Raw genomic sequence first — 24,600 nt, forward strand, 5'->3', positions numbered from 1 at the left:
GTACAGGAGGGCAATCCTGAAGTCATTTTGACTCTCCCAATGACCTGAAATATTCCTCTGCAGTAAGGGAGGCAAATGGGGAAAGCCTTCCCATTTTCTTTTTGCTTACAAATCCAGCCATTAATGCCACATGGGAGGTATAGTTGTGCATTCTAACCAGTGCTGGATCTCTGCCCATGGCAGTCTATCTAATTGTCCACCCTGTTTCATTGTCACAGGGAGCACTCTGGGTTCTGCAGGGCTAGACAGGACACTCATTACAATGGGGTAGCTACTGTATTACAGTACAGTGGTACCTCGGTTTATGAACACAATTGGTTCTGGAAGTCTGTTCATAAACTGAAGCGAACTTTCCCATTGAAAGTAATGGAAAGTGGATTAATCTGTTCCAGATGGTCCGCGGAGTACTTACACTGAAGCGTTCATAAACTGAAGCGAACTTTCCCATTGAAAGTAATGGAAAGTGGATTAATCCGTTCCAGACGGGTCCGCAGAGTACTCAACCCGAAGCGTACTTAACCCGAAGCATGGATGAAATTGGTTCCGGAAGTCTGTTCATAAACTGAACCGTTCATAAACTGAAGTGAACTTTCCCATTGAAAGTAATGGAAAGTGAATTAATCCGTTCCAGATGGGTCTGCGGCGTTCGTAAACCGAAAATTCATAAACCAAGGTGTTCATAAACCAAGGTTCCACTGTAGTTACAAAGCAACCAAGTTTTGTGCATTTTTTGTGGCAATGGATTTGAGAGGGAAACAATAAAGTCATATTTGCAACAGGAAGTTGAAAGGTCTTGAAACTTTGGGCATATTGCAATTTCCTCCTTAGGTGGTGAAACTCCACATTAAGCAAATTGTCTTCTCTTTTTTTGTTCTTTCATATCTTGCAAGGAATTTGCAATGAACAGTTGGCTTTTTCCATCTCTGCTTACAAAAGATACAAAATGTTCCACAAAACCATGGATCTGAAAATTCTCTTTCTTCTGCTAGCTGGTATGTTTTCTGCTATATTTTTTTACGCCTTCTTTTGTGCAAGGACTTTCTGACGGCTACCCCAAAGGGACAGGGGGGAAAATGAAAGGAGGGGAAACTAACCAGGTGCTAGTTTGTACGGTAGGCAACTTACTGTCAATGTTACACAGATGTGGACTTTTGGAGTAGGCTTTGGCCTTACTAAACCATTGGGTGGGATTCTAAGAAGATCTGTTACAAAGAGGAGGGGTGAAGGTGAGGAAACATTCTTTGATGTTAAACAGTCTGCAATGCTCTTAAAAAAAAAAAGATTAGAAGAGGGAACGGGGCTAAACGAAGACACGAGTCACAATTGTGGCCTAAACAACAAATTCATATCTGATAAGGAAAGAGGTCATAAGTAAACAAAGCAGGCTAGAATTTTTGATAGTGTTCTATAATATTCAATTTTGGATAGTGCCCTGTTGCACAGTTTCAGGGAATTTTTTTAGGTTTGTGTGCAAGAGCACAAAACCATGCATTACCATATCTAGTTATCATGTTTCATATGATTCCTGTTTATATAATTTTGATGATGATGATGTTTTGACCAAACATTAATGCAAAACATCAATACTTTTTCTTATATTTTTAAAAAACTTTCTAAATAACTAGTGTTTTATAAATATTAAAAAGCCATAGGGAAGGCTTTTCCCTAAGGCCAAAATTTGGATAGGTTCTTAAAACTATGTTAGAAGCACAAGAAGGGCAAAGTAGGTTTACTGCTCATTTCAGAAGCTGAGAAGCTTGCAAGCATAGTGTGAATTTTGCTCTGCGGCATTCACAACATAAGGGGAAGAAATACAAATTGGCCCCCAGGGGCCCAACAACATCATATGTAGCCAATTTTGTGGCGGAGCTGAACGGATTCTGCTGTGCAGTTTCATTATAGAATGGTTAGAATCGTATAATTGTAGAATTGGAAGGAACCATAGGTAAAGGGACCCCTGACCGTTAGGTCCAGTCGCGGATGACTCTGGGGTTGCGGCGCTCATCTCACTTTACTGGCCAAGGGAGCCAGCATACAGCTTCTGGGTTATGTGGCCAGCATGACTAAGCCACTTCTGACGAACCAGAGCAGTGTATGGAAATGCTGTTTACCTTCCCGCTGGAGCGGTACCTATTTATCTACTTGCACTTTGACATGCTTTCAAACTGCTAGGTTGACAGGAGCAGGGACCGAGCAACGGGAGCTCACCCCGCTGCGGGGATTCGAACCGCCAACCTTCTGATTGGCAAGCCCTAGGTTCTGTGGTTTCTATTCCAACCCCCTGTAATGCAGGAATCTCAGCTAAAGCATCCTTGACAGATGGACAACCTCTTCCTTAAAAACCTCCAAAGAAGGAGAACCCACCACCGTCTGCTGTCGAACAGCTCTTACTGCCAGAAATTTCTTCCTGATGTTTGGTCAGAATCTCCTTTCTTTTAACTTGAAGCCATAGATTCCAGTCTTACCATCCAGAGCAGGAGAAAACAAGCTTGCTCCATCCTCCACGTGACAGCCCTTGAAAAATGGTTCTCCTATTCTCTCTCAATCTTCTCTTATCCAGGCTAAACATACCTACTCCCTCAACCGCTTCTCATAAAGCTTGGTTTCCAGGCCCTTCATCAACTTGGTCACCCTCCTCTGCACACATTCCAGCATGACAATATCCTGCTTAAATTGTGGTGCCCAGAACGGGACGCAGGACTCCAGGTGGGGTCTATTGGTTTGCTGTACTGCTTCTCTAACTTGAAGACCTGAACAGAAAAGGAGGGCAAGCACAGGCCTCTCTGATGTAGTAATTGTTGGAAAGGAGAAGCTGCAGCATTCAGAGCAAAGGGTAGGAGAAAGGCTTGAGTGTCAGGCAAGTCATTTCCAAACATATTTTGCTAGCTGGCCCGGCCACGTGTTGCTGTGGCTCATCCCTGTGTTTCCCCCCACCCTGTCCCTATCCATGACGTATCCTGCTCCCCATCCCACCCCCAGCTCATCCCTGTGATATTTTCCCACCCTGTCCTGACCCATCACCTATTCCGTCCCCTCCTCCCCCCAACCACCCACCCATGTGAGTCCCCACCTCCATTCGGCCTAATTCGGCCTGGTCTGTAAAGGCGAGCCGAGGTGCTGTGGAGAGGGAAGGTTTTCTAGCTGCAGTACCAGTGTAGCCGCAAGGATTTCTAGCTGCAGTACCAGTGTAGCAGCCGCTAGAGGGTGCTGTTTTGCAACCTCTTCTGGCTTCTTTTTCCCAGCATGCACTTTTGGGTGAGTTGTGTGTTCTGAAACACAGGGTTTGGGGGGTTTTACGCTGCGCAGGTGTGACATCTGTCTACGCAAACAGTATATGCTGCCTCTCACAGAAGCATGGCATGTTGTGTGCAAATTTGAACGCTATCGGTCAAGCAGTTTCGGTGGAAAGTGGAAACACACCCACATGCCCCTTTTACATTTACATATATATAGATAGAAAAAATGTAGTGGGCAAATAAAGTGAAAGGATTGGAAAAAGAAGGGAAAAGAAATAGGTTTTTATCGATACATAAAAGTTGGGTTTTCTGAGCTTGGAGGCAGGGTGACAACAGAAGCTTGACAGGAAAAATATTGGGGCAGAGTGTTTTGCATAGCTGCCAACCCTCCCTTTTTCTAAGCCACAGCTGTCAACTTTCCCTTTTTTTTGCTGGAAATTCCCTTATTCCAGCACCGTTTCCCGCTGCTATCTTGGATTGTTAGATATACCGTAGACTGTCCCCGGGACAGGTGAGGCTGCTGAGCCCTTATTTTCAAATCCGAAAGTTGACAGCTATGGTACTGTTTTGATAATTATGTTATGTCCTCTAAAAAGGCTGGTTATTTCACAGTAAATGCCCAAGGTGGAAACAGCCTTAACTAGACAGCCAGTCTGAAAGCACAGGGGGGGAAACACCCCACCCCACCCACCTAGTCTAAGAACACCAGCTCTGAATTTTCTGAAAATTTGACCACAACTTATGGCTGGTTTTTGTTGTTGTTGTTGTTGTTGTTGTTGTTGTTGTTTTAAAAGATTTGAGAGCTCACAAAAACTGATCAAGACAAGGTGGACATCTATACCACATCTGCTGTAGAAAAGACTAGCATTGCTTAAGCAGATTCATCCTACTTGTACAATCACTTGACTGTGCCTTTTGAAAGTACAACCTCGTTACTGATAAAACTGCATTATTGATTTCTTTGAAACCTCACTCTTACCATTGTGCTGTTTCAGGCTCTTTGGTGGCTTCCAGCCTTCTTCCCTCTCCACTTATTTTTCTGGATATGCTTTCCGGCACACTCAACGAAGGAGACTCCATTAAGATTGCTTGTTTGGCACCCAGGCAGTACAAGGATGCCTTGTTTTATTTGTTCAAGGTGAGCCATGCGGATCCGCTGCAGGTTGTGCCTGCCGCAGAAGCACAGCACCAAGTTACTTTCCTTCTGGAGAACATCACTCGCAGTGATGGAGGGCAGTACAAGTGCCGGTTTGGCGTCTACAATGGAAGTGGGTTGAAACCGTCTGAGTTTAGCAACCTCCTTGAGATTACAGTGGAAGGTGAGTGCTATCAAAGCTAGATGAGCTCATTTTGGGGGATTGGTTGCACCCGCACTGCTTGCAAGCCATAACCCGCATCATACCCCGCTGTAGAGGCTACCCCAGAGCTTTCCAAACTGTGTGCCCTGACACGTTAGTGTGTCAGCTGCATAGCTGCCAAGTCTCCCGTTTTCCCCGGGAAATCCCTGTTTTTCCAGCTGTTCCTAGCTGAAAAAACAGGTTTTTTTGTTTTTCCCCGGTTTATTCTGGCACGGCAGCCATTTTGGAACTGGGCGGAGCATGCTCAGAAGCGACTTTTGATGCTGTTCTGCCCAGTTCCAAAATGGCTGCAGTGCGACTTCTGGCGCGGTGGCCATTTTGGAACTGGGCAAAGCAGCATCAAAAGTCACTTCTGAGCATGCTCCGCCCAGTTCCAAAATGGCGGCTGCGCTACTTCCGGTATGCTATTTCTGACATCAACTTGGCAGGTATGGTCAGCTACAGTGTTGTTTTGTTAAAGTATTTTTTATTAAAGATTTATTGAATTACAAAGGTGTGTGCAATGACTCTCATATTTTTACATGTATCATTTTTGCAAATCAGTTTCATTTGTTAAGACACTAAGAAGAAAGAGGGAAAACGAGGTAGGTAGGGGGTGGGAGGGTGGATGGGGGTGGGATTAGGTGACGATGTTTCTGTTTTGCTTAATATATGTAGGGCTTTATGTCAGCTTTGTTTGTGTAGGTTCTCCTTTATTCGCTTGTGGGTTTTTTGGTGGTGAGAGAGATTGGGGCTGGCCAAGGGTGTGGTTGTTCATTTGTGATTGGCTATGGTGGTCTTTGTTTTCATGTGTGAGTGGGGTGGGTGGGTGTTTTGGGTCAGGTTAGCCATACTGATTAGTATGCTGGCGGTAAATTTTTGTCATTATAAATGGACCAGAATGGTCTAAACCCCCCCTTTAAATCCATATCAATGAAAAGAAAAGAACTCACCCTAAAACTCACCTGCAGGTGGTACCTAACACCAAGAAAGCTCGCGCTAATATGCCCAGGAACCTCACCAAAATGCTGGAGAGGATGCACCTCCACAGGTACATACCTCCACATGTGGTGGGAATGCCCCAAAATGCAATTATTTTGGGCAGCAACCATACGAGAAATATGTAAAATAACCGAACAAGTAATAGAAATTACCCCAGAATTGGCCCTACTAAACATCTTCCAAGATAATAATGCCCATTTATACCACAAAGACCTCATAACCCACCTACTTTCAGCAACCAGAAACGTCATAACCAGACATTGGAGAGACCTGTCAGGAGTAAGCATGGACCAATGGTACCAAATAGTATGGGAAACAGCCTTACTAGAAAAACTAACCAACAAGCTGAAACTGACACGGGGACAAATAGAAGAGGATGCCTTCACCACAGTATGGTTCCCCTTTATCACACACACAGCCCAACAAGCTGCAGTGTTTAGGTGTGTTGTGTGAACGCTCCCTGTGCTCCTCCCAGGGCTGGAAAGGGGTTAGTTCAGGCATCCCCAAACTGCGGCCCTCCAGATGTTTTGGCCTACAATTCCCATGATCCTTAGCTAACAGAACCAGTGGTCGGGGAAGATGGGAATTGTAGTCCAAAACATCTGGAGGGCTGAAGTTTGGGGATGCCTGGGTTAGTTTAACCTCCGGTTTGCTAGGAAAACTGAATGATGCATGTCTAAAAAGTGTCATCGGCATGAAAAGGTTGGAAAGCCCTGGTCTACATACTATGTTTTTTTTAAAAGGATTGAAGTTGTTGACCTTTTTAAAATGATTTTACTCCAAAGTTGTTGAGCTTTTTAAAGGATTTTACCCCAGGAAATAAACTGCCACAGGGGCTGGATTCAACTGACCAGCGGGCCCCCAAAATGGACTTTGGACACGCCTGGTTACTATACTGCACTGAAATGTTAAAATGCTTCTTTGCTTATTCTTGAATCTTCCCCCGCCACACTTTCCATCCTCTTCTGCCACATCAGTGTTGCGTGCCTCAGCCTTGGAAAGTCATTGCTATAGGGAAAAGGTTGGGAATATGTTCAGAGAATCACAGACTCTGCAGATGAGAGCTGGCTGACAGAGCCGAGAAGGGGCAGTTCGACCCCCACCCCTTCCCGAAGAAGACACTGCTAGCTCTCGAGAAGCGGGAGAGTTAGGAGGCAGCCCGAGTGTTGCTAGGCAATCAGCAGATAAGCAGAGGATTAAGAATGGGTCAAGTGAAAGTGGGGAGGGGGCAGTGGCGGAGCTTCATGCTCCGCCAGCGGGGGGTGGTGGAGGGCAGGCGCGCTGCCTCCAGGGACGTGCCGCGCATTTTGGGGGCGGTGTGCGCGTTTTTGGGGTAGGGCGTGCTGCCTGTAGGGGCGGGGCGCCCAGCACAGGCGTGGGGCAGCCACGATGGCGCCCCTAGGATTGTGCTGCCCGGGGCGGCACACCCTCGCTGCCTCCATCTTCCTACGCTACTGGGAGGGGGAAGGCCAGTCTCTCAGTCCCCGTTCTAGGAGACTGGATAAGATCAGAGGATAACGGAAGGGCAATAGGGGAAGAGCCGGAGTTTGGTGCCCTTCCTGCTGTGGGAGGGGCAAAGATTCAGACTGACCAACTATCGTCAAAGTGAGCAGGTGAGACACCGTGCTCTGGATGTGTGTGGTTTTTTTTGTAAATAAACATATATAAAACTGCCGGAGAGTCCTTACTTCTTATCGGGGCTTGCCTGCCTGCCTGAGATCATTACAATCCATGATTGAAAAAAGCCAGAGTATGTGGAAGCTGATGTACCAAATGTGCCCACAGAAAAACTGGATCTTTTAATTACCTGGAAGCACCCTTTGTTCTGTTCCTGGAGATCATTGTTTGGCTCTTGTAGGGGTGGGAAGATGACTGATTTTAGCAAACCACTTTTCTTTTACATTTATACATTCCTCTCAAAAAGGAAAAGCTGCCCGGTCATCTCTTTTTTTTTTCCTTTTTCTTTTTCAGCATCCAGCTTGACCACTTTTCCTCCAACAGCTCAGCCGAGATCTGATTCAAAAGGTAGGCGCTAAAGGGAAGATAAGCAGCGAGCGTTTGGGAAACATGTCAGAGAGCCCCTGGGGAAATGTTTGGGGAAAGATGCACGGAAGTGCAGCCGAAAGAAGGCCTTTTGGAGCCTACCTGGGGCAGGAAAGGGGGAGAGAAAGAGGACAAATACACACACACACATGCTCCACGCTCCAGAAAAGTAGATTTGTATTTTCTTGTTTTGTTCTCTTGCATTAACTGAAGCCGACTTGCTTCCTCCATTTCCAGGACCATTCTGGGTTCTCCCTGTTGTCCTGAGTGTGGTTGGAGTACTGCTTCTGGCTGTGATCCTGCTGGTGGCCGCGGTTGCATTGAGACGCTGTATGTGGAATTCAGAAAATGAATATGTCTAATCTTCCTGTTTAAGGGCACTGGCCAATAAGGATGATGCCTAGCCTAGGTTGGAGACCTCTAGGACTTTCCTACAGACCCTGTTTCACTTTGTGGCCTTTTGGTATATTACTTGACAAAGATTTTGCCAAAACAGTCCCTAACCGTGAGTGCATGATACGCAACGGTGATGGAAAACTGGATGAGGGGTTATACTACTAGACAACCTTTAGCTGTAAAATATCTGAAAGATTTATACTGTATTCTCTTTGCTCTGAAAGGTAATTACCATACTTGGAGGTAATTAAATGGAGAGTCCAGATGACATCATTATCAGCCCATTGCAGACCAATGTTTTTATTTAGTAATAATATACAGTATGAGCAGGAATAGCACTATTATAGCTTTCTAGGGCTAAAGGTAAAGGAACCCCTGACCATTAGGTCCAGTCGCGGACGACTCTGGGGTTGCATGCTCAACTCGCTCTATAGGCCGAGGGAGCCGGCGTTTGTCATTGGCCTTGAATTAATCAGTTACTGTTTTTATGCAGAGAGGCAGAATATTTTAATTACTGGTTTCCTCTTTGCAGCCAAAGAAATAACTATTTTTTTAAAAAGCACTGTTTTATTTAATTGCAACTGTGTGTTTAAAAAGAAAATGAATATTAGTATCATCCTCCTTATCCCTTGCTTCCTGTAACATCTCTCCTGGTTAAAAGCTTGCCACAAGATTGGGACATTTTGGTTGGTCCAAATAAAGATATCATTCAACTATAGATTTCTGAGGTTTTTTTCCTTATGGACCAACACTGCTACGGTACCTTGTCTGTGTATGCGTGTAGAATATGTGAATACTTATTTTTGCATCTTTTTTTCCTTTATTGTGTATTTTCCCCATATTTGTTTCATTTAAAAACAAATTTATATTTAAAAAAAACTTTAGCTGCAGGAAGAGACCAGTAATTAGCTCCCACTCCAGCAGTGAACAGGAACTGACTAATTAAGGAACAATTTTGCAATGCCATAGTTCCACTGAACGGAAGCTATTATAGGGACAGAAGATGCAAAGAGGAAGCTTCTAGTTAAAGGGGAAACTGAAGAGGACCTTTGCTGAATGGGACTTACTTCTGAGTAAATATTATAGCAGTGTTCTGGCCATGGGGCTAAGCATTACTAGATAATAAAGTTCTATTATTAATTGCCATGTAGAAACACAATTTTAAATCCACTTCCAGCCGATTATGGAAAGCAATGCCTCAGAAATGCTAAAGCAGGCATCCCCAAACTTCGGCCCTCCAGATGTTTTGGACTACAATTCCCATCTTCCCCAACCACTGTTAGCTAGGGATCATGGGGGTTGTAGGCCAAAACATCTGGAGGGCCACAGTTTGGGGGGGACGCCTGTGCTAAAGGATCCTATACTGTAGCAGGAAACACTAGGTACAGTTTCTTACTAGTGGGGATGTGCGGTCGGTGGACGTGGCAGACTAGGCCAGTCCCCCAAATGTTCCTGGTAAATCAGAGTATTTAAGTCTTAGAGTCTGGTGCCTCCTTCTAAAAGCCTGGGAAGCTTCTATCTTGCTTAGGAGGGAGGCATGATACTTCAAACAGGGTCCAATAGCCCTCCTGCGACCTTCCCCCAGCCTGACTGATTTTGGGAAGGAGGCAGGCATCTTCAGCATCCTATTAGAGGCATGGCTCCTCCTTCCCAAAGCCCGGGAAGCTTCTGTCCGGCTTAGGGAGGGAGGCAAAATGTTCACGTGTGTGACATTTCTCCACCCCGCCCCCATTGCCTTTGCAAGCTGGTGCCCTATCGGTTTGTTGTGGTCAATTTTAAACACAAATCCCCTAAACTTCTAAACCTTGAGTACATCTCTTATCCACTTATAGCTAGAGTTTATGAAGTAAAACATTTTCAAGTTTCAAAATATTTTCAAAGTTTGAGCAAACATTTTCAAAGTTACAACTCTTTCCTCCCAATATTTGCCATGTTTGAGTTGATCAGACTGCAAACATGGTTCTTCTACACAATTTTTTTTGAAGCAAGCTTGCTTCAAATTATTATTATTATTTTAAGATGGAAAACGTCCAGGAGGGAAGTAAGCACCACCTGGGCTTCCTTCCCACAGGGAGACTGAGGGGCACGGGTGCACCCATTTCTATCACAGCAACTGGGCTTTGGGTAAATCTACCAATGGAAATCTGGTCACTGTCCGAATGGGGGAAATGGACACTCTCCGAATGGGGAAATGGACACTCTCCAGAAAAGGGGAAATGGACACTCTCCGAAAAGGGGAAAATGGGTACCCTCCCGCACAGAAATTGACAGCAACCTCCCTGCCTCTTACAATGCTAATATTCTAAGTCCTACTGGACGCTTGCACAGTGCAATGCCAGATCGGAACTCAGAAGAAGAAAAGGAAGGAAATTAGCAGGTGCCCTTGCGTTCCCTGGTCAAAAGTCATCTCTAACAAAGATTGCTGTGGCAGGGGTGCGGCTGCACCTGGGAATTGTAGAGTTTGGGAGTTATAGTTCAGTGTGGATAAAAGAAGTGTTACCTTAATTTACGCCCTCCAACTGACTTGGTCGGCTGATAGAATTTAGAAGGAAAGGAAGAAGTCACAGACATCCGTAATCTGGGCCACTCTGAAGGATTTTGGGTGTTGTGAAAGATAAGTTGAAGTGTGAACTCACTCGCATATCCCAGTCTGGGTAACACTCCGAAGGGCTAGGGACATATGAGCAAGAAAGGGTTAGAGAAGGTACGGGTTTTAGGTATTTGATAGGAAAGTTTTAGAGAAATGGTTGCTGTAGATTGTAGCCCACCCCACTGTTGGTCCCTATTTATACTCACTTCCGCAAGTGCACTGACTTTATTCTCCGCAATTTTGCAGAATTGAAGAAAGGCAGAAGGACAAGGAAATAAAAATAAAAACTCCAATTCAGCCGGCTAGATCACCGTTGCTTTCCCTGGCCGGTCCTGCTGGAGATCCCAGTTAAAGCCAGGATTCAGGGTCCGCCGAGGAAGGATAAGTCCCCCTGCAAGAGGCTGGGTGCGCTTGGGCTCTCAGTCCCCGGCACCCTCAAAATCCCGGGTTACCAAGTCTCCTGCCTGGCTCGCCAAAAATGATATAAAAGTTAATAAGTTCCCTTAAAGGGAGATCAGCCTCATAAGGAGGACTGAAATCCTCTAAGGAGCAGAGTTACAGGGAACCAGGCAGAGGGCCTTTGGGGTAGTTGCACCCACTCTGTGTAATGCCCTCTCGGCAGATGTCAAACAGATAAACAGCTAGGTGATTTTTAGAAGACATCTGAAGGCAACCCTGTTTAGGGGAGTTTTTAGTGTATGATGTTGTATTGTGCTTTTACTATTTTTTTTGTTTGGAGCTGCCCAGAGTGGCTGGGGGAACCCAGTCAGATGGGGGGGGGGATATAAAATTATTGTTGTTGCTAAAATTGCAGCCCTCAGCTGGACACAAGCAGTAGGGACTTTGTACCGTCAGAGTACCTAATAATGCCAGGATTGCATTTCCTTTTCTGATACTTCCCTTTTGTTTCTTCCCATTTTACTAGTTAAAGAGAGAAGAAAGAAGCAAAGGTGAGAGAAGGTCACCCCCACTTATGGACTTTCAAAAAAATCTCTGGTCGAGGTGAAACATTTCCGATGTGTCCTGAAAGTCGGGGGTGCAGCGGGGCAGACCTGTGCCTGGCTGGAGTAGGGAATTATCGGGGCAGAGGCAGAGAGTAGCTTTCCCCCTTGTGGATGTTTTCCCTGAGGGGCTTGCTTTGATGAAAGTTTTCCCCAGCTAAGGGGCGACTATCAAATAATTGTAGAGTTGGAAGGGACCCTGAGGATCATCCAGTCCAACCCGCTGCAATGCAGGAATATGCAGCTGTCCAGGGATCGAACCTGCAGGCTTGGCATTATCAGCACCATGCTCTAACCAACTGAGCTATCCAGGCACAATGGAAAAGCAGCATGGAACACAAAGGGGTTTTATTAAATTCTTGTCCTAGAAAGAGCTTATAGCGATCACCACGCACCATGCAGCAGAGGGCAGAGCTTGCTCTCGTTGAAATCCACTTGTCTATACAACGGACCCAGGAAATAGGGTCTTGTCCTTGTGCCTGAAAGGATAAATCAGACCTGATAAATTAGGATAAATTAGCCTGGCGGGAAACTAATGTAGGCAGTAACTCTCAGCAGCTTTTTTTTTTTGGGAGAGCTAACAAGTACTGCAGAATTGCAAAATATTCCCATTAGTTATACATATTTTATTTGCTTAGGGTACTGGACTCCTGCTGGACAGAAACAAGCTACCCCACTACAGGTATGTTGAATGTAAGTGCCAAGGACATGTGACAGCACATTTTCCGTGGCTCCTTCTGATTGCATTTGTGTATCAGAGGCAGGTGAAGCATCAGCCTAGAGAGTTCAGTGGTCACAAATACCACCTGAATGCTGAGCTTGGGACAAGACCCAGCAATGGGGTCAAGGATATCGGTTGTGCTCTTATTCCTGAGCAGGGCTCTGCAACTTTATATTCATTGGCACGCGAAAGAGAGGAGCCCATTCACTTAGCATCACAACCCAGATTTTGAAAGTGATGGCTTGCTTATCATTGGCAACGTATTATTTACACCAGGAACTGAAGAAATACAGGTGAAAAACGAGTCTGGCCCAGTTAAAAGCAAACAAAGCCAGGAACAGAGGAGGAAAGGACTGCTGCTCATGTTGGTGGCCCAATGCCCAGAAAAAGAAAGCTTTGCCTTAGCAAAACAAGTTCTCTCCAGCCCAAAGCCATACTCTACAAACAGGGGGAGATGTGGGCATACTGTGTTCCATTCCTATTACAGTCATACCGCTGGTTATGTTCGCTGCGGGTTGCGTACACCATGGGATACGAATGCGCCGAACCCGGAAGTAATGGAACGGGTTACTTCTGGCTTCGGCGATTTGCGCATGCGCAGAAGCATCGAATGACGTCACGCGCATGCGCAGAAGTGCTGAATCGCGCGGCGAGCATGCACAGATTCAGTGCTTCAGGTTGCGCACTGCTCAGGTTGTGAACGGGGCTCCGGAACGGATCCCGTTCGCATCCAGGGGTACCACTGTACTAGCATCTCTAGACTACTGTAAGAGAAATCTTGTTCCTACGTTATGTGGCTGTGCTGACAGTGAGTGGAAAGGTCCAGACTTCAGAGAGAAGGGAGGGACAGAATAACTTCTTAATTCATTTGTATTGAATGCTTTCCACCCTCTTTCCTTTTTTTCCCACCAAAAGAACAACCAATATTATACCCATCAGTTCACCGAAAAGGAATTAGAGTTGGTGTTGATAATCTTACAGCTACATGTCATAACTTCCTTGATTCTGTGTGATCCCACATGGTCAATGAAAATAAGATATTGCAAGTGCTGCTTGGTTGCTTTTAGATGTTAAGACATTTGTGTAACTAAAATTCATTCAGTTATCAAGTAACCTTGTTCACGCTGCTTCTTCCGCAGAGACATCATTTGATAACTCCGTGTACACTATTACAATGGTAAGTTGTTAACATGGGAGCCAGAAGTTGGAATCTAGTTGCTTTTAGGAATTGAGATCAGAGAGTCTGTGGGCTATTATAAAGCAGTCTCTCCATGGCTAGGAATAACCCTAAGGCAGTCACAAAAAGAGCTGGGTAGCAAGGATATATGTTATGGCATCCAGCGTATCACAAGAGAGAGAAATTTAATGGTGATTTGGCTGTTATGTAGAGCTCATCCTCATGGTTTAGCTCTCCCCATTCTAGCCTTTTTTGTCTCCTTAATTTATCTCCATCTTGGCATTTTTATCTCACAAGAAAACAGACCAGGAAGCTATAGAGAACCACGGTGCTGGGATCTCGTCAGCCACGAGTACAAGACTTTCATCCCGCTGCTCTATGGAAAAGCCAGATTTTGTTACTTTTGGAGGTTCAGAATGACCTTTCACTTGATCACACGGCCCAGGGTCTCTCTGATAATCTTCCTCCCTTACATCAATACCCTGCAAGTTGTTCCTCTCAGATCATTAACAGAAACAGAGTTCATTGAGCGTTTTTGGCCAGAGCCTCCTTTCTAAGTACTCTTCCACCACCAATCACACATGTGGAACATGGGTCATGTGGAGGTGGGGAAGATGCTGCACTGATTTAATTCATTTCTGGAATTCCTGATTTGGGAAAAGTGGGAACAATAAGGATGAAAATAGCTTTGAGAGTTCTTCAGCTCTGGGACTGTGGCAAGACTGGAAAGAGATGAATAAAAACTGGGTGACTTAATCTTCAAAAATAATGCCATTGCCTGCACATTTGCATGTTTGAGACAAAAAGAACTGTTTTTTTTTGTTTTTGTTTTTATTCTGCTGAAAACAGCAGCATTTGGATCACATATCCTCAGACTTCCTTTAAGTGCCTGCAACCGAATGTTTTGCTCTACCTTCCAAAAACACTGGGAAATTCAGAATAACTTTCCTGGATCAAAAGCAATAGTGCATTCTGGGGCACCTTAAAGACTAATGAACATATTTCTTGTGGCATAAGCTCTTCCTGAGAAGAAACTGGTACCTGCAGTGGCTTGCATAATATTTTGCAACTCTTCCTCTGCCGGGCCAGGCAAACTGGTCCATCAGGCAGGCTGGTCTTTCGGTCCAGCTAAGATGGTTACTACTGATCCTAAATTTGCATACATGTAAATTAGTCAATTGCCTTCCCTCAACAGGCAACAACATGAACAACACTCTGGGGTGGGGGGTGGCGGCGGTGGCAGGGGGGTATGCTCTGGATTTGGGTGAGAAAACACTGGAGATCGTGCTTCTCCCTACTGCCAGTCTGCTGCCATACCCTGTTGCAGCCCTTCTCAACCTGGGTCCCCAGACGTCGTTGGACTACAACTCCCGTCATCCCTAGTCCTGGTAGCTAGGGATGATGGGAGTTGTAGTCCAGCAGCCCCTGGGGACCCAAGGCCGCCCTGCTGCCTCGCTGCACCCTGCGCACAGGAATTGCCAGCAGTGGCTAAGGAACTCTGGGGACAAATTTGTGGAAGGTGTGCCTATCAATTGCTCCTGCCAACCTAGCAGCTCGAAAGCACGCCAGTGCAAGTAGATAAATAGGTACCACTGTGGCGGGAAGGTAAATGGCATTTCCATGCACTCTGGTTTCCGTCACAGTGTTCCGTTGCGCCAGAAGCGGTTTAGTCATGCTGGCCACATGACCCGGAAAGCTGTCTGTGGACAAACGCCGGCTTCCTCGGCCTGAAAGCAAGATGAGTGCCGCAACCCATAGTCGCCTTTGACTGGACTTAACCATCCAGCCGCCTTTCACCAGCCGCCACTGCAGTGTTTTACTTCCACTATTGCAGGCAGCCCACCTCTGAATGCGAGTTGTTGGGAGTTGTAGTTGGAGAAAGTACTCTTATGAGCAGATTCGGCTTGCAGGATTCCTGTATGCACCTGGTCGGCTGCTGTGAAAAGAGTTCTGGGCTAGATGGGCTTTTGGCTTAATCCAGCAGGGATTACTGTCCAGGGCTCCTCTGGGAGGAAGGGTGGGATATTAAATGAATAAATGCAAATGTTCTCAGACAGCATGCACTTCTTGAGAGAGTCACACAGAGAGGCAAATACACCTAACTGTCTCTCAGGATAATGATGATGATGATATATTTCTCCAGCCGCTCTGGGTGGCTCCCAACAGAATATTAAAAACACGATAGAACATCAGACATTAAAAACTTCCCTAAACAGGGCTGCCTTCAGGTGTCTTCTAAAAGTCAGATAGTTGTTTATTTCCTTGACATCTGATGAGAGGGCATTCCACAGGACGGATGCCACTACCGAGAAGGCCCTCTGCCTAGTTCCCGGTAGCTTCACTTCAGAAGGCCCTCGGAGCTGGACCTCAGTGAACGATGGGGGTGGAGATGCTCCCTCAGGTATACTGGGCCATGGCCGCTTAGGACTTTAAAGGTCAGCACCAACACTTATGCTCGGAAACATTAGAAGTCCTGAAGGTGTATAAGCATCTACAAAAAGTTGCTTCTTCTGCCCTAACACTGCCTCCGATTGAATCTAGCAAACCCTACAAAATCTCGACTTCCCACAGATACGGGAGAATAAATTTTCACATACTGTACACCCTCAGTTTAGCCTCCATTTCCCCCTTCATAGCCTTGCAGTCTGGATCAGACCTGAAGGACCTGTAAGCCTCAGGAAATACTGTAGACCCATTTCCTCCTACCAGGCTTGGTCCTCACATGTATACCTACCAAACCATAAAGAGAGCACCCTCATGAATCTCTCTTTCCCACAAAAATGTGGGAGTAAGACTGCCAGGCATGTCTTGTATTTGGCTGGTAAATTTCTGTTGTTGTGCAGAGCAAACCCATTTCCCCATCTATGCAACAGATAGTTCAACAGTCAGCATCTCTGTAAAGGTTTTTCGTTTTCGTTTTTTAACAGAAACATTTTAAATTCCTTTTCACTCTTACTGCTTTTATTAATCAGTTTTGTTTTCTGTTCTTCTGTTGCTTGCTTTAGTGGTAATCACTTAAATTAATTTTCAAAACCGGCTGGCTTTAAAAGACCCATTTTGTTTGTATGCATGGGGCCAGAAGCTGGAGATAACCTGAACCAGGAGATTAGACAGGGCAGGAAAGGACTGTACAGCTCACTTATAAATATGTAGCAAGGAGCTACACAGCTCTACTTCCCCATCTATAGAGCTGTGAGTCAGTCTTCTGGAGGGAAAATGAGCAAGCACGACAGGTAACACTTGCCCAAGCAGCAATCACCCACCATTCAAGTACAGCACTCTTCTAAAGATGTCTTAGATCTCTGTCCTCAAATCTCCCACAAGTATCCTGCCCCAGGACTTTGGAAACGGACACCACAACAGAGGGGCGAAGCAGAAGGGAGCAGTTTGTGGCCTTCCTTGTCCAAGAGTCAAAGCCCAACATTCTGCAAACTCCATTCAGACACCCCTCTTCAGCCAGAAAAGCTCCCTGAGGGGCTTACGAATTGATGAAAATAACTCAAGTCTCTGCCCAGAAAGACATGTCATAGAAGGGGGAAAGGATGCGGAGGGAGGAGGAAACAAAGGAAGCCCAAACACTGAAAACTTAGTATTCTACTACTTCTTCTTTGGCGATCACTCGTAGCCGAGTAAGGCTGTCTTCCATGAACATGGTTTTAATTTGAAGAAACAAAATAAAAAAATTCCTTCCAGTAGCACCTTAGAGACCAACTAAGTTTGTCATTGGTATGAGCAACATGCACACTTCAGATACACTGAAACAGAAGTCACCAGATCCCGACATATGGTGAGAGGGTGGGGAGGGGCCGGACTGTTTATGGCTGCATTTGGTCTTACAGGAAAAATTTACGACTGTTTACGACTGGTCCCATAGGAAAAGCAAGTGGTGAGATGGTTAAAGATAGCTTTATCGTGTATAATGAGATAAGAATCCAATGTCTTTATTTAGACCAGGTTTCTCCATTGTTTTAAGTTTGGTGATAAATTGCCGTTCAGCAACTTCTCTTTCCAGTCTATTTCTGAAATTATTTTGTAATAAGACAGCTACTTTGAGATCTTGTATAGAATGTCCTGGGAGATTGAAGTACATACACACAAAAGCTCATAGCAACAGCAAACTTAGTTGGTCTCTAAGGTGCTACTGGAAAGAATTTTTTTATTATGGTTTTAACAGTGAGTCCGTAAGTGATTGTGGAGGTCAATTCTGGATCCACACGTCCTTTCACAGTGGGGACATAGGTTTCTGGGTGGGAGTTGATCACAGTAAGGTTTTGCCAAACGTGTTTCCCTCTTAGCACATTTCTTCCTTTCGTCCTGAGTTTGAGCTTCTTCAAAGCCCATGGCACCTTTGATAAAGGCTGTTCTCCAATTGGAGAGCTCGCAAGCCAAGGTTCTTGGCCAGCGAAAGACATTTGACACCTGAGGCCAACCACAAAATGGCGGCCTCCTCACCCCGCAGGAAGAAGGGGTGGGTGAAGATCTGCAACAAGAACAAGGGGGGGGGGATAAAGGGCTATATCTGGAACAGCGCCACCTATGTGCCAAGAGGCTGCTCTAGAGGCTGTGGGATGCAAAGGGTTAAGTGCAGTCAAGTCACAACAATCCCTAGATAGTCCACTTGGAGGACTGAGGAGGAGGATATGACTAAGCGTAGTTTCCTCTTCCTTCACATGCAAATGAGTTGAGGAAGTGGCAGATAAATCCTGAAGGAAACAGCCATTTTCCCTCTCTTGGACCAGACCTCTTGGACTACACACATCTTAGTGAGTCTCTCCCTCAAGGCCTCCAGCCTAGAGAGAGAGATGAGATGGAGTCTCACTTCTTATAAGTGAACTTCACAATGTATATATTACCTTTTAACTAAGCAAGTCTACCTCTTGAGTGTGCTGTACCTCGAGATGCTTGTAAGTAAACATCTTTTATACTTTTAAGAGCATTGTGTTGTGTCTTTTCTTTTAAGAGGGAAAAAGGGGAAATACCAGGAAAATACACTTTATTTTAGTGGCTTAAATCAAGCCTGCGCAAACGTTCTTCTGCTGTGTATTTTGCAAAAGGGGAATGTTTTTACTCTGCTAAAGTTTTGTGCTTGCTAGCGCAAGCGGGGATAGGATATATTAAACAATATCTCCTCATCCACATTCCTGAACATTCCCACATAGGGTTATTGCGGCCCAGAGTTGCGTATTTTGTGTATTTTTGAAGGATTGATTTGGATTGTGATTTTGAGCTGTGTAGGATTTTTCCAGTTAGAGTTTCCTGGTTGAGCACATGGTCTCTTTGTTCTGCAGTGTGCTTGGGGGATTAACTACCCCTCCCCTCCCTCAGAGTTTACAGCACTGAGAAAGCTCAGAGGTAGTGAAGATATTTTTGAGATTTTTGAGATTTTGATTTTGATTTTTGAAAGATTTTGAATTTTGGAAATTTTGGAAATTTTTGAAGTTTTAAGATGGCAAGCTCCAGTTTTGGTAGTGAGGCAAGACCAAGTTTTATGCTGCTGGATGACAATAATTTTGTGCAGTGGAAGCAGCGCATTTTAGTTTATCTTGCTGCTAGGCGTGTTCTGCAGGCCATTAAGGAAGAAAAGCCTACAGGAACCGATGCAGAAGCTTTAGCCAAGATAGAAGCTTGGAGTATTAAAAATGATGAAGCCAAGCACATAATTTTGAGCAGTTTGAGGAATGAGCATCTATCGATGATAAATTTTGAAGATGATGCATCTAAGATCCTAGAGGACATTGAACGCATTTATGCACAATCTACAGAGAGTTCCTATAGATATTTGTTGGATAAGTTACTCAAGTTGAAGATGAATTCTAGAGAAGAGTTTACAGAGCATTTTAAGAATTTTTCTGAGATTGTTCAAAGAATTGCCTTTACTCCCAGAGCCTTTGATGATGTGACTAAAGTAACGTTTATGCTTGCATCATTGGGACCTACGTTTGCTCCATTTAAAAGTATAATGGATCACACAAAGGATTTAACTTTTAATGAGCTTATCAACCATTTAAGAGAGGAATGCAGAGATAGCCTTGATTCTCAAGAAAGGAATCCAAGGAGGAAGGATAGCAGCTATGCATCCAAGCATTTTGGAAAGTCCAGAGAGACATCTAGAGAAATAATTTGTTTTAGATGCAATGGGAAAAACCACATAGCAAGGAACTGCAAGGGTTCAAATGGGGATGAAGTTGAATCCCACCCCTCAAAAACACAAGGCATTAAGAAGGGGAGTCGTGAGCAAACCATGTTGATGCAGGAGAGGAGTCTAGCTGTCCAGAATCGTGAAAATAAGCGCAATAAGTGGATTCTTGACAGTGGAGCGAGTTCTCATTTCTGTTATAAAAAGGAGTATTTTAATGAGATTAATAATGATGAATCCTCTGAAATTGAGATTGCTGATGGCAACATTGTAAAGGCATTTGGTGCAGGAACTGTGAACTTGCAATTCCACGTAGATTATGAGACAATTAATACAAAAGTGACTGAAGTTAAGTTTGCACCAAAACTCAATTGCAACTTACTGAGTGTTTCCAGTTTGGACAGGAAAGGATTTAAAATTACATTTGAAAAAGGGCAATGTATTGTGACTAAGCATGATGAAGTTTGTGCTCAGGGCACACTAAAGGACGGTGTATATGAGCTTAATATTTCAGAGAACCAGCGGAACCAGTCGACAAGGATGGCCCAACCAAGCAAAAGGGATCAAGCAAGTCTGGAACCAACAAGTGAGGAGTTTGTATTTTATCCTCTTGAACCAATACAAAGTACTAATCCAACTTCTAGTGTCGTAGCACCCCCTATAGGTGACACCCGAGAAGACGTGGAGGTCCAGGCCCCTGGCAGCACCAGAGACGAAGATGATGACGAGCAGCTGTATGGGGATATGCCACTGCTGGAGGAGGATGAGGAAGCTGATGCGGTCGAAAGACCAGAGGTCAGACGCTCATCCAGAACCAACAGAGGTGTTCCACCATTACGGCTGTCCTACCTTACAAGGTCGGCGTCTCCACAGGAACCTTCCAAATGGGAAGAGATAGAGAGGATGCCACCAGATGAAGCCAGTCTCTGGAGGAAAGCTGCTCAGGAGGAGATAGATGCACTTCATCGGAACAGGACCTGGACACTCACAGAACTACCTCCTGGTAAGGAAGCAATTGGAAGTAAATGGGTGTTCAAGGTTAAAAAGGGTTCAGAAGGGGAGGTGCAACGCTACAAAGCTAGGCTTGTGGCACAAGGTTTTTCCCAGAAGTATGGTGAGGATTACGATCAAGTGTTTGCACCGACAGTTCGATACAGCAGTGTCAGACTACTTTTAAGTATTGCAGCATCTAAGCAAATGTCGGTTTACCATATTGACATTGCGACAGCCTTTCTTCATGGCGAAATTTCTGAGCAGATTTATATGAAGCAGCCCAAAGGTTTCATTAAACCAAATGAGGCACATCTAGTGTGCAAGCTGCAGAAGGGACTTTATGGTTTGAAGCAAGCAGCGAGGGCTTGGAACCAGAAACTTCATGAGATGCTGGTGCAGCTTGGGTACAAGCAAGGGACTGCTGATAAGTGCTTGTACACCAAACAAAGGGATGGACAGTTTTCGTACATTTTAGCCTTTGTTGACGACCTTTTAATTTCTACGTCAAATGAGAAGGACTATAAAGACATAGTCAAACACCTCAACAGGGAAGTAGAGGTCAAGGAACTAGGAAAAGTGAAATACTACTTGGGAATTCAAGTTGAGAGAGAAGAGGATGGATCGTTCTTACTCAGCCAAAGGCAAAAGATAACTGAACTGATTGAAAGCATGCAGATGCAGGATGCACACCCAGTTGCGACACCGATGGCCACAGACTTCTTGAAGAATCAAGAAGGTTCGAAGTTGCTGCCAAACAACACGCAATACAGGTCAGCGGTCGGCAAACTTTTGTATTTGGTTACCACATGCAGACCTGACCTGGCAAGTGCAGTGGGGATCCTAAGTAGGAAAGTAAGTTGTCCCACTGAGCATGATTGGGCTGGTGTTAAGAGGGTTGTTCGTTATCTAAAGGGAACCATGGACTGTAAATTAAAACTGCCAGCCGTCAGAGACCCTAAACTGCTTGGGTATACTGACGCGGATTGGGCTGGGGATAATAAGGATTATAAGTCCACCAGTGGTTATGTTTTTATGTATGGGGACGGAGCTATTGCATGGGGAAGTTATAAACAGAAATGTATAGTTTTATCGTCCTCAGAATCCCAATACATTGCGGCTTCGGAAGCTTGCAGAGAGATCGCCTGGCTGGATCAACTCCTGAAGGACTTTGGCGTGCCAAGGAAGGGACCTGTCAGCTTGATGGAGGACAATCAGAGCAGTATGAAGCTGACACAAAGTGAAAAGTTCCTTGCACGCACCAAACACATTGGGGTCAGGTACCACTACATACGCCAGGTGATCGAGGATGGACTTGTTGAAATGTGTTACTGCAACACTGACCAGATGACTGCAGATGTCCTAACAAAGCCCCTGCCAAGAGAGAAGTTCCAGGATCTTCGTGGCAAGCTGGGACTCTTGGGTGGTTGATTAAAGTTGTTTATGTATGTTTTTGTGTATGTTGTGAATTGCCTGAGAAGGGGTTTGTGGGATGCAAAGGGTTAAGTGCAGTCAAGTCACAACAATCCCTAGATAGTCCACTTGGAGGACTGAGGAGGAGGATATGACTAAGCGTAGTTTCCTCTTCCTTCACATGCAAATGAGTTGAGGAAGTGGCAGATAAATCCTGAAGGAAACAGCCATTTTCCCTCTCTTGGACCAGACCTCTTGGACTACACACATCTTAGTGAGTCTCTCCCTCAAGGCCTCCAGCCTAGAGAGAGAGATGAGATGGAGTCTCACTTCTTATAAGTGAACTTCACAATGTATATATTACCTTTTAACTAAGCAAGTCTACCTCTTGAGTGTGCTGTACCTCGAGATGCTTGTAAGTAAACATCTTTTATACTTTTAAGAGCATTGTGTTGTGTCTTTTCTTTTAAGAGGGAAAAAGGGGAAATACCAGGAAAATACACTTTATTTTAGTGGCTTAAATCAAGCCTGCGCAAACGTTCTTCTGCTGTGTATTTTGCAAAAGGGGAATGTTTTTACTCTGCTAAAGTTTTGTGCTTGCTAGCGCAAGCGGGGATAGGATATATTAAACAATATCTCCTCATCCACATTCCTGAACATTCCCACAGAGGCAGGATTGTGGGGGCTGACCAGGGGCGAAACTAGGCTTTATTTCACCCAGGTCAAAGATCCAGGTCTCTCCCCCCCCCCTGCACATTTGTGTAATAACACACAAAGGCTGGGAGCATGGGAGGAGCCAAGGAGGGTGCAGGGAGGAGCAGCTGCCCCCCAAAATCAGTAAAAAGATATAGCTAACTGAGGTTCTGCTCCCCCTAATAAAATGCCCCCCAAAGGCCTGCCCCCCCCCCAACAAAAATACTGGCTACACCCATGGCTGGGAGCCTGAATGTTGCCCTTCTGTAGGCCTCACCTGGAGCAAAAAACCTGACTAGCCCCTACCATAGCTATGGCTCTGGGCACTGCCAAAAAGGAATCTCATCCAGCTTCTAAGGAGCATGCCATAGCCATTGCTGCCACTGGGGTAGCAGCCGGTGATGCATTCCTTGGAACCCATATCTGCTGCCCCTGTGGATCCTGCTGCCCAAGGCAGTTGCCTCACCTTGCCTCATGGGTGAGCCGGCCTTGACACCTTGACAAGGTTCTTATAGCAACCAGTTTGGATGGAAGTGGAGTTGCTTCACAGCAAAATTATTTCGGGATGCGGCACAACATTGCAGCATCCCGAAGCAAGGGACTCCACAAAAACTGGGCTGCAGGGACCGTGGAGATTCCTCTCTTTCCCAGTTTGTAGGCTGCAGCATCCAGTTTTGAATCCAGATAGAAGGTGCCATTATTATGGAGTGTTTCTGGATTTAAAATTCTATTTGTTTGCCTTGCTAGGAAGTGAGCGAGGTCTAGGACATCTGATGCCAAGAAAGGTGGCTCTGAGCTCTGGTGACAACAGCGGTGGTGACTCTGCGTTCTTCAGCTGTGCTCCTTCTTCCTCTGCATCTTAGTTTCCCTTTCCCGCGTAAAACCTACTTTTTCAACCTGTATGGTGGCAGAAGACGGACCAGGCAACTTGGCTGATGTATTTGGCTTCAGCATAATCTTTTGAAGCTGTTTTCTGTCTCAGTGAAAATGAGAAGCATATTCTGATGCACACAAACACCCCCAAAATTTTACACATCACTTGGTAAGACAGGTGAACTAATAACAGTGTACTGGAAGAAGCAAAGATCACCAGTGTTGAAGCAATGATTCATCAACATCAACTTCGTTGGACTGGTCATGTGCGGATGCCTGATGATCATCTTCCAAAGCAGCTACTCTATTCTGAACTTAAAAATGGAAAGCGTATTGCTGGTGGTCACTAAAAGAGGTTTAAAGTCTGTCTCAAGGCAAATCTTAAAAAATGTAGTATGGACACTGACAACTGGGAAACACTGGCCTGCGAGCGCTCCAGTTGGAGAACAGCCTTTATCAAAGGTGTCATGGGCTTCGAAGAAACTCTATCTCACGATGCAAGGGAGAAACGAGGAAGGCACGCTTGGCAAATCCACACCGTGATCAACTCCTGCCTGGAAACCAATGTCCCCACTGTGGAAGGACGTGTCTTCCCAAGTGATGTGTAAAAATTTTCGGAGACACCACTGATGGAATCAACCTGAAGGTCCCATTACAGCTGATGACAAGACTTCTCGAAAGAATTTGTTTAGGGAAGTTTTTAATGTTTAATGTTTCATTGTGTTTGTAATATTCTGTTGGGAGCCACCTAGAGTGGCTGTGGCAACCCAGTCAGAAGGGTGGCATGTAAATATAATAATAATAATAATAATAATAATAATAATAATAATAATAATAATCCCCCGGCTGCTGCCACCGCTTCTTTATGGCAGTGCAGTTTATTTGAAAAGCACTGCAAGGGAAAGAAACCTCTTTTGCGCTCCTAATTGCTTGACTACCGTAGTTTTTTAATATTTATATATGATTTTATTTTATTAATGAATAAAAGGTTT

The 24,600-nt window shown here is 45.0% G+C and overlaps 1 protein-coding gene across 4 annotated transcripts; it reads left to right on the forward strand.

The window, feature by feature from the left end:
- The first annotated feature begins 860 nt into the window (after nt 1-860).
- Nucleotides 861-23,787, forward strand: C15H19orf38 (chromosome 15 C19orf38 homolog). Of its 4 annotated transcripts, none has more exons than XM_035141269.3 (8): nt 861-992; nt 4,232-4,555; nt 7,547-7,600; nt 7,856-7,948; nt 11,530-11,554; nt 12,244-12,287; nt 13,466-13,503; nt 23,483-23,787. In XM_035141269.3, the coding sequence occupies exons 1-8, from the start codon at nt 944-946 to the stop codon at nt 23,498-23,500; spliced, it is 645 nt and encodes a 214-aa protein (XP_034997160.1). In that variant the 5' UTR covers nt 861-943; the 3' UTR covers nt 23,501-23,787. The 4 variants fall into 4 exon arrangements, with proteins under 4 accessions (XP_034997160.1, XP_034997159.1, XP_088514969.1 ...); XM_035141268.2 differs by lacking the exon at nt 23,483-23,787 and adding an exon at nt 13,801-14,272; XM_088658844.1 differs by lacking the exons at nt 861-992; nt 23,483-23,787 and adding exons at nt 2,575-2,706; nt 13,801-14,272.
- The last annotated feature ends 813 nt before the right edge of the window (nt 23,788-24,600 follow it).

This window comes from Zootoca vivipara, chromosome 15, assembly GCF_965207765.1.
Source record: "Zootoca vivipara chromosome 15, rZooViv2.hap1.1, whole genome shotgun sequence".
In the NCBI taxonomy this organism is placed as follows: Eukaryota; Metazoa; Chordata; class Lepidosauria; order Squamata; family Lacertidae; genus Zootoca; species Zootoca vivipara.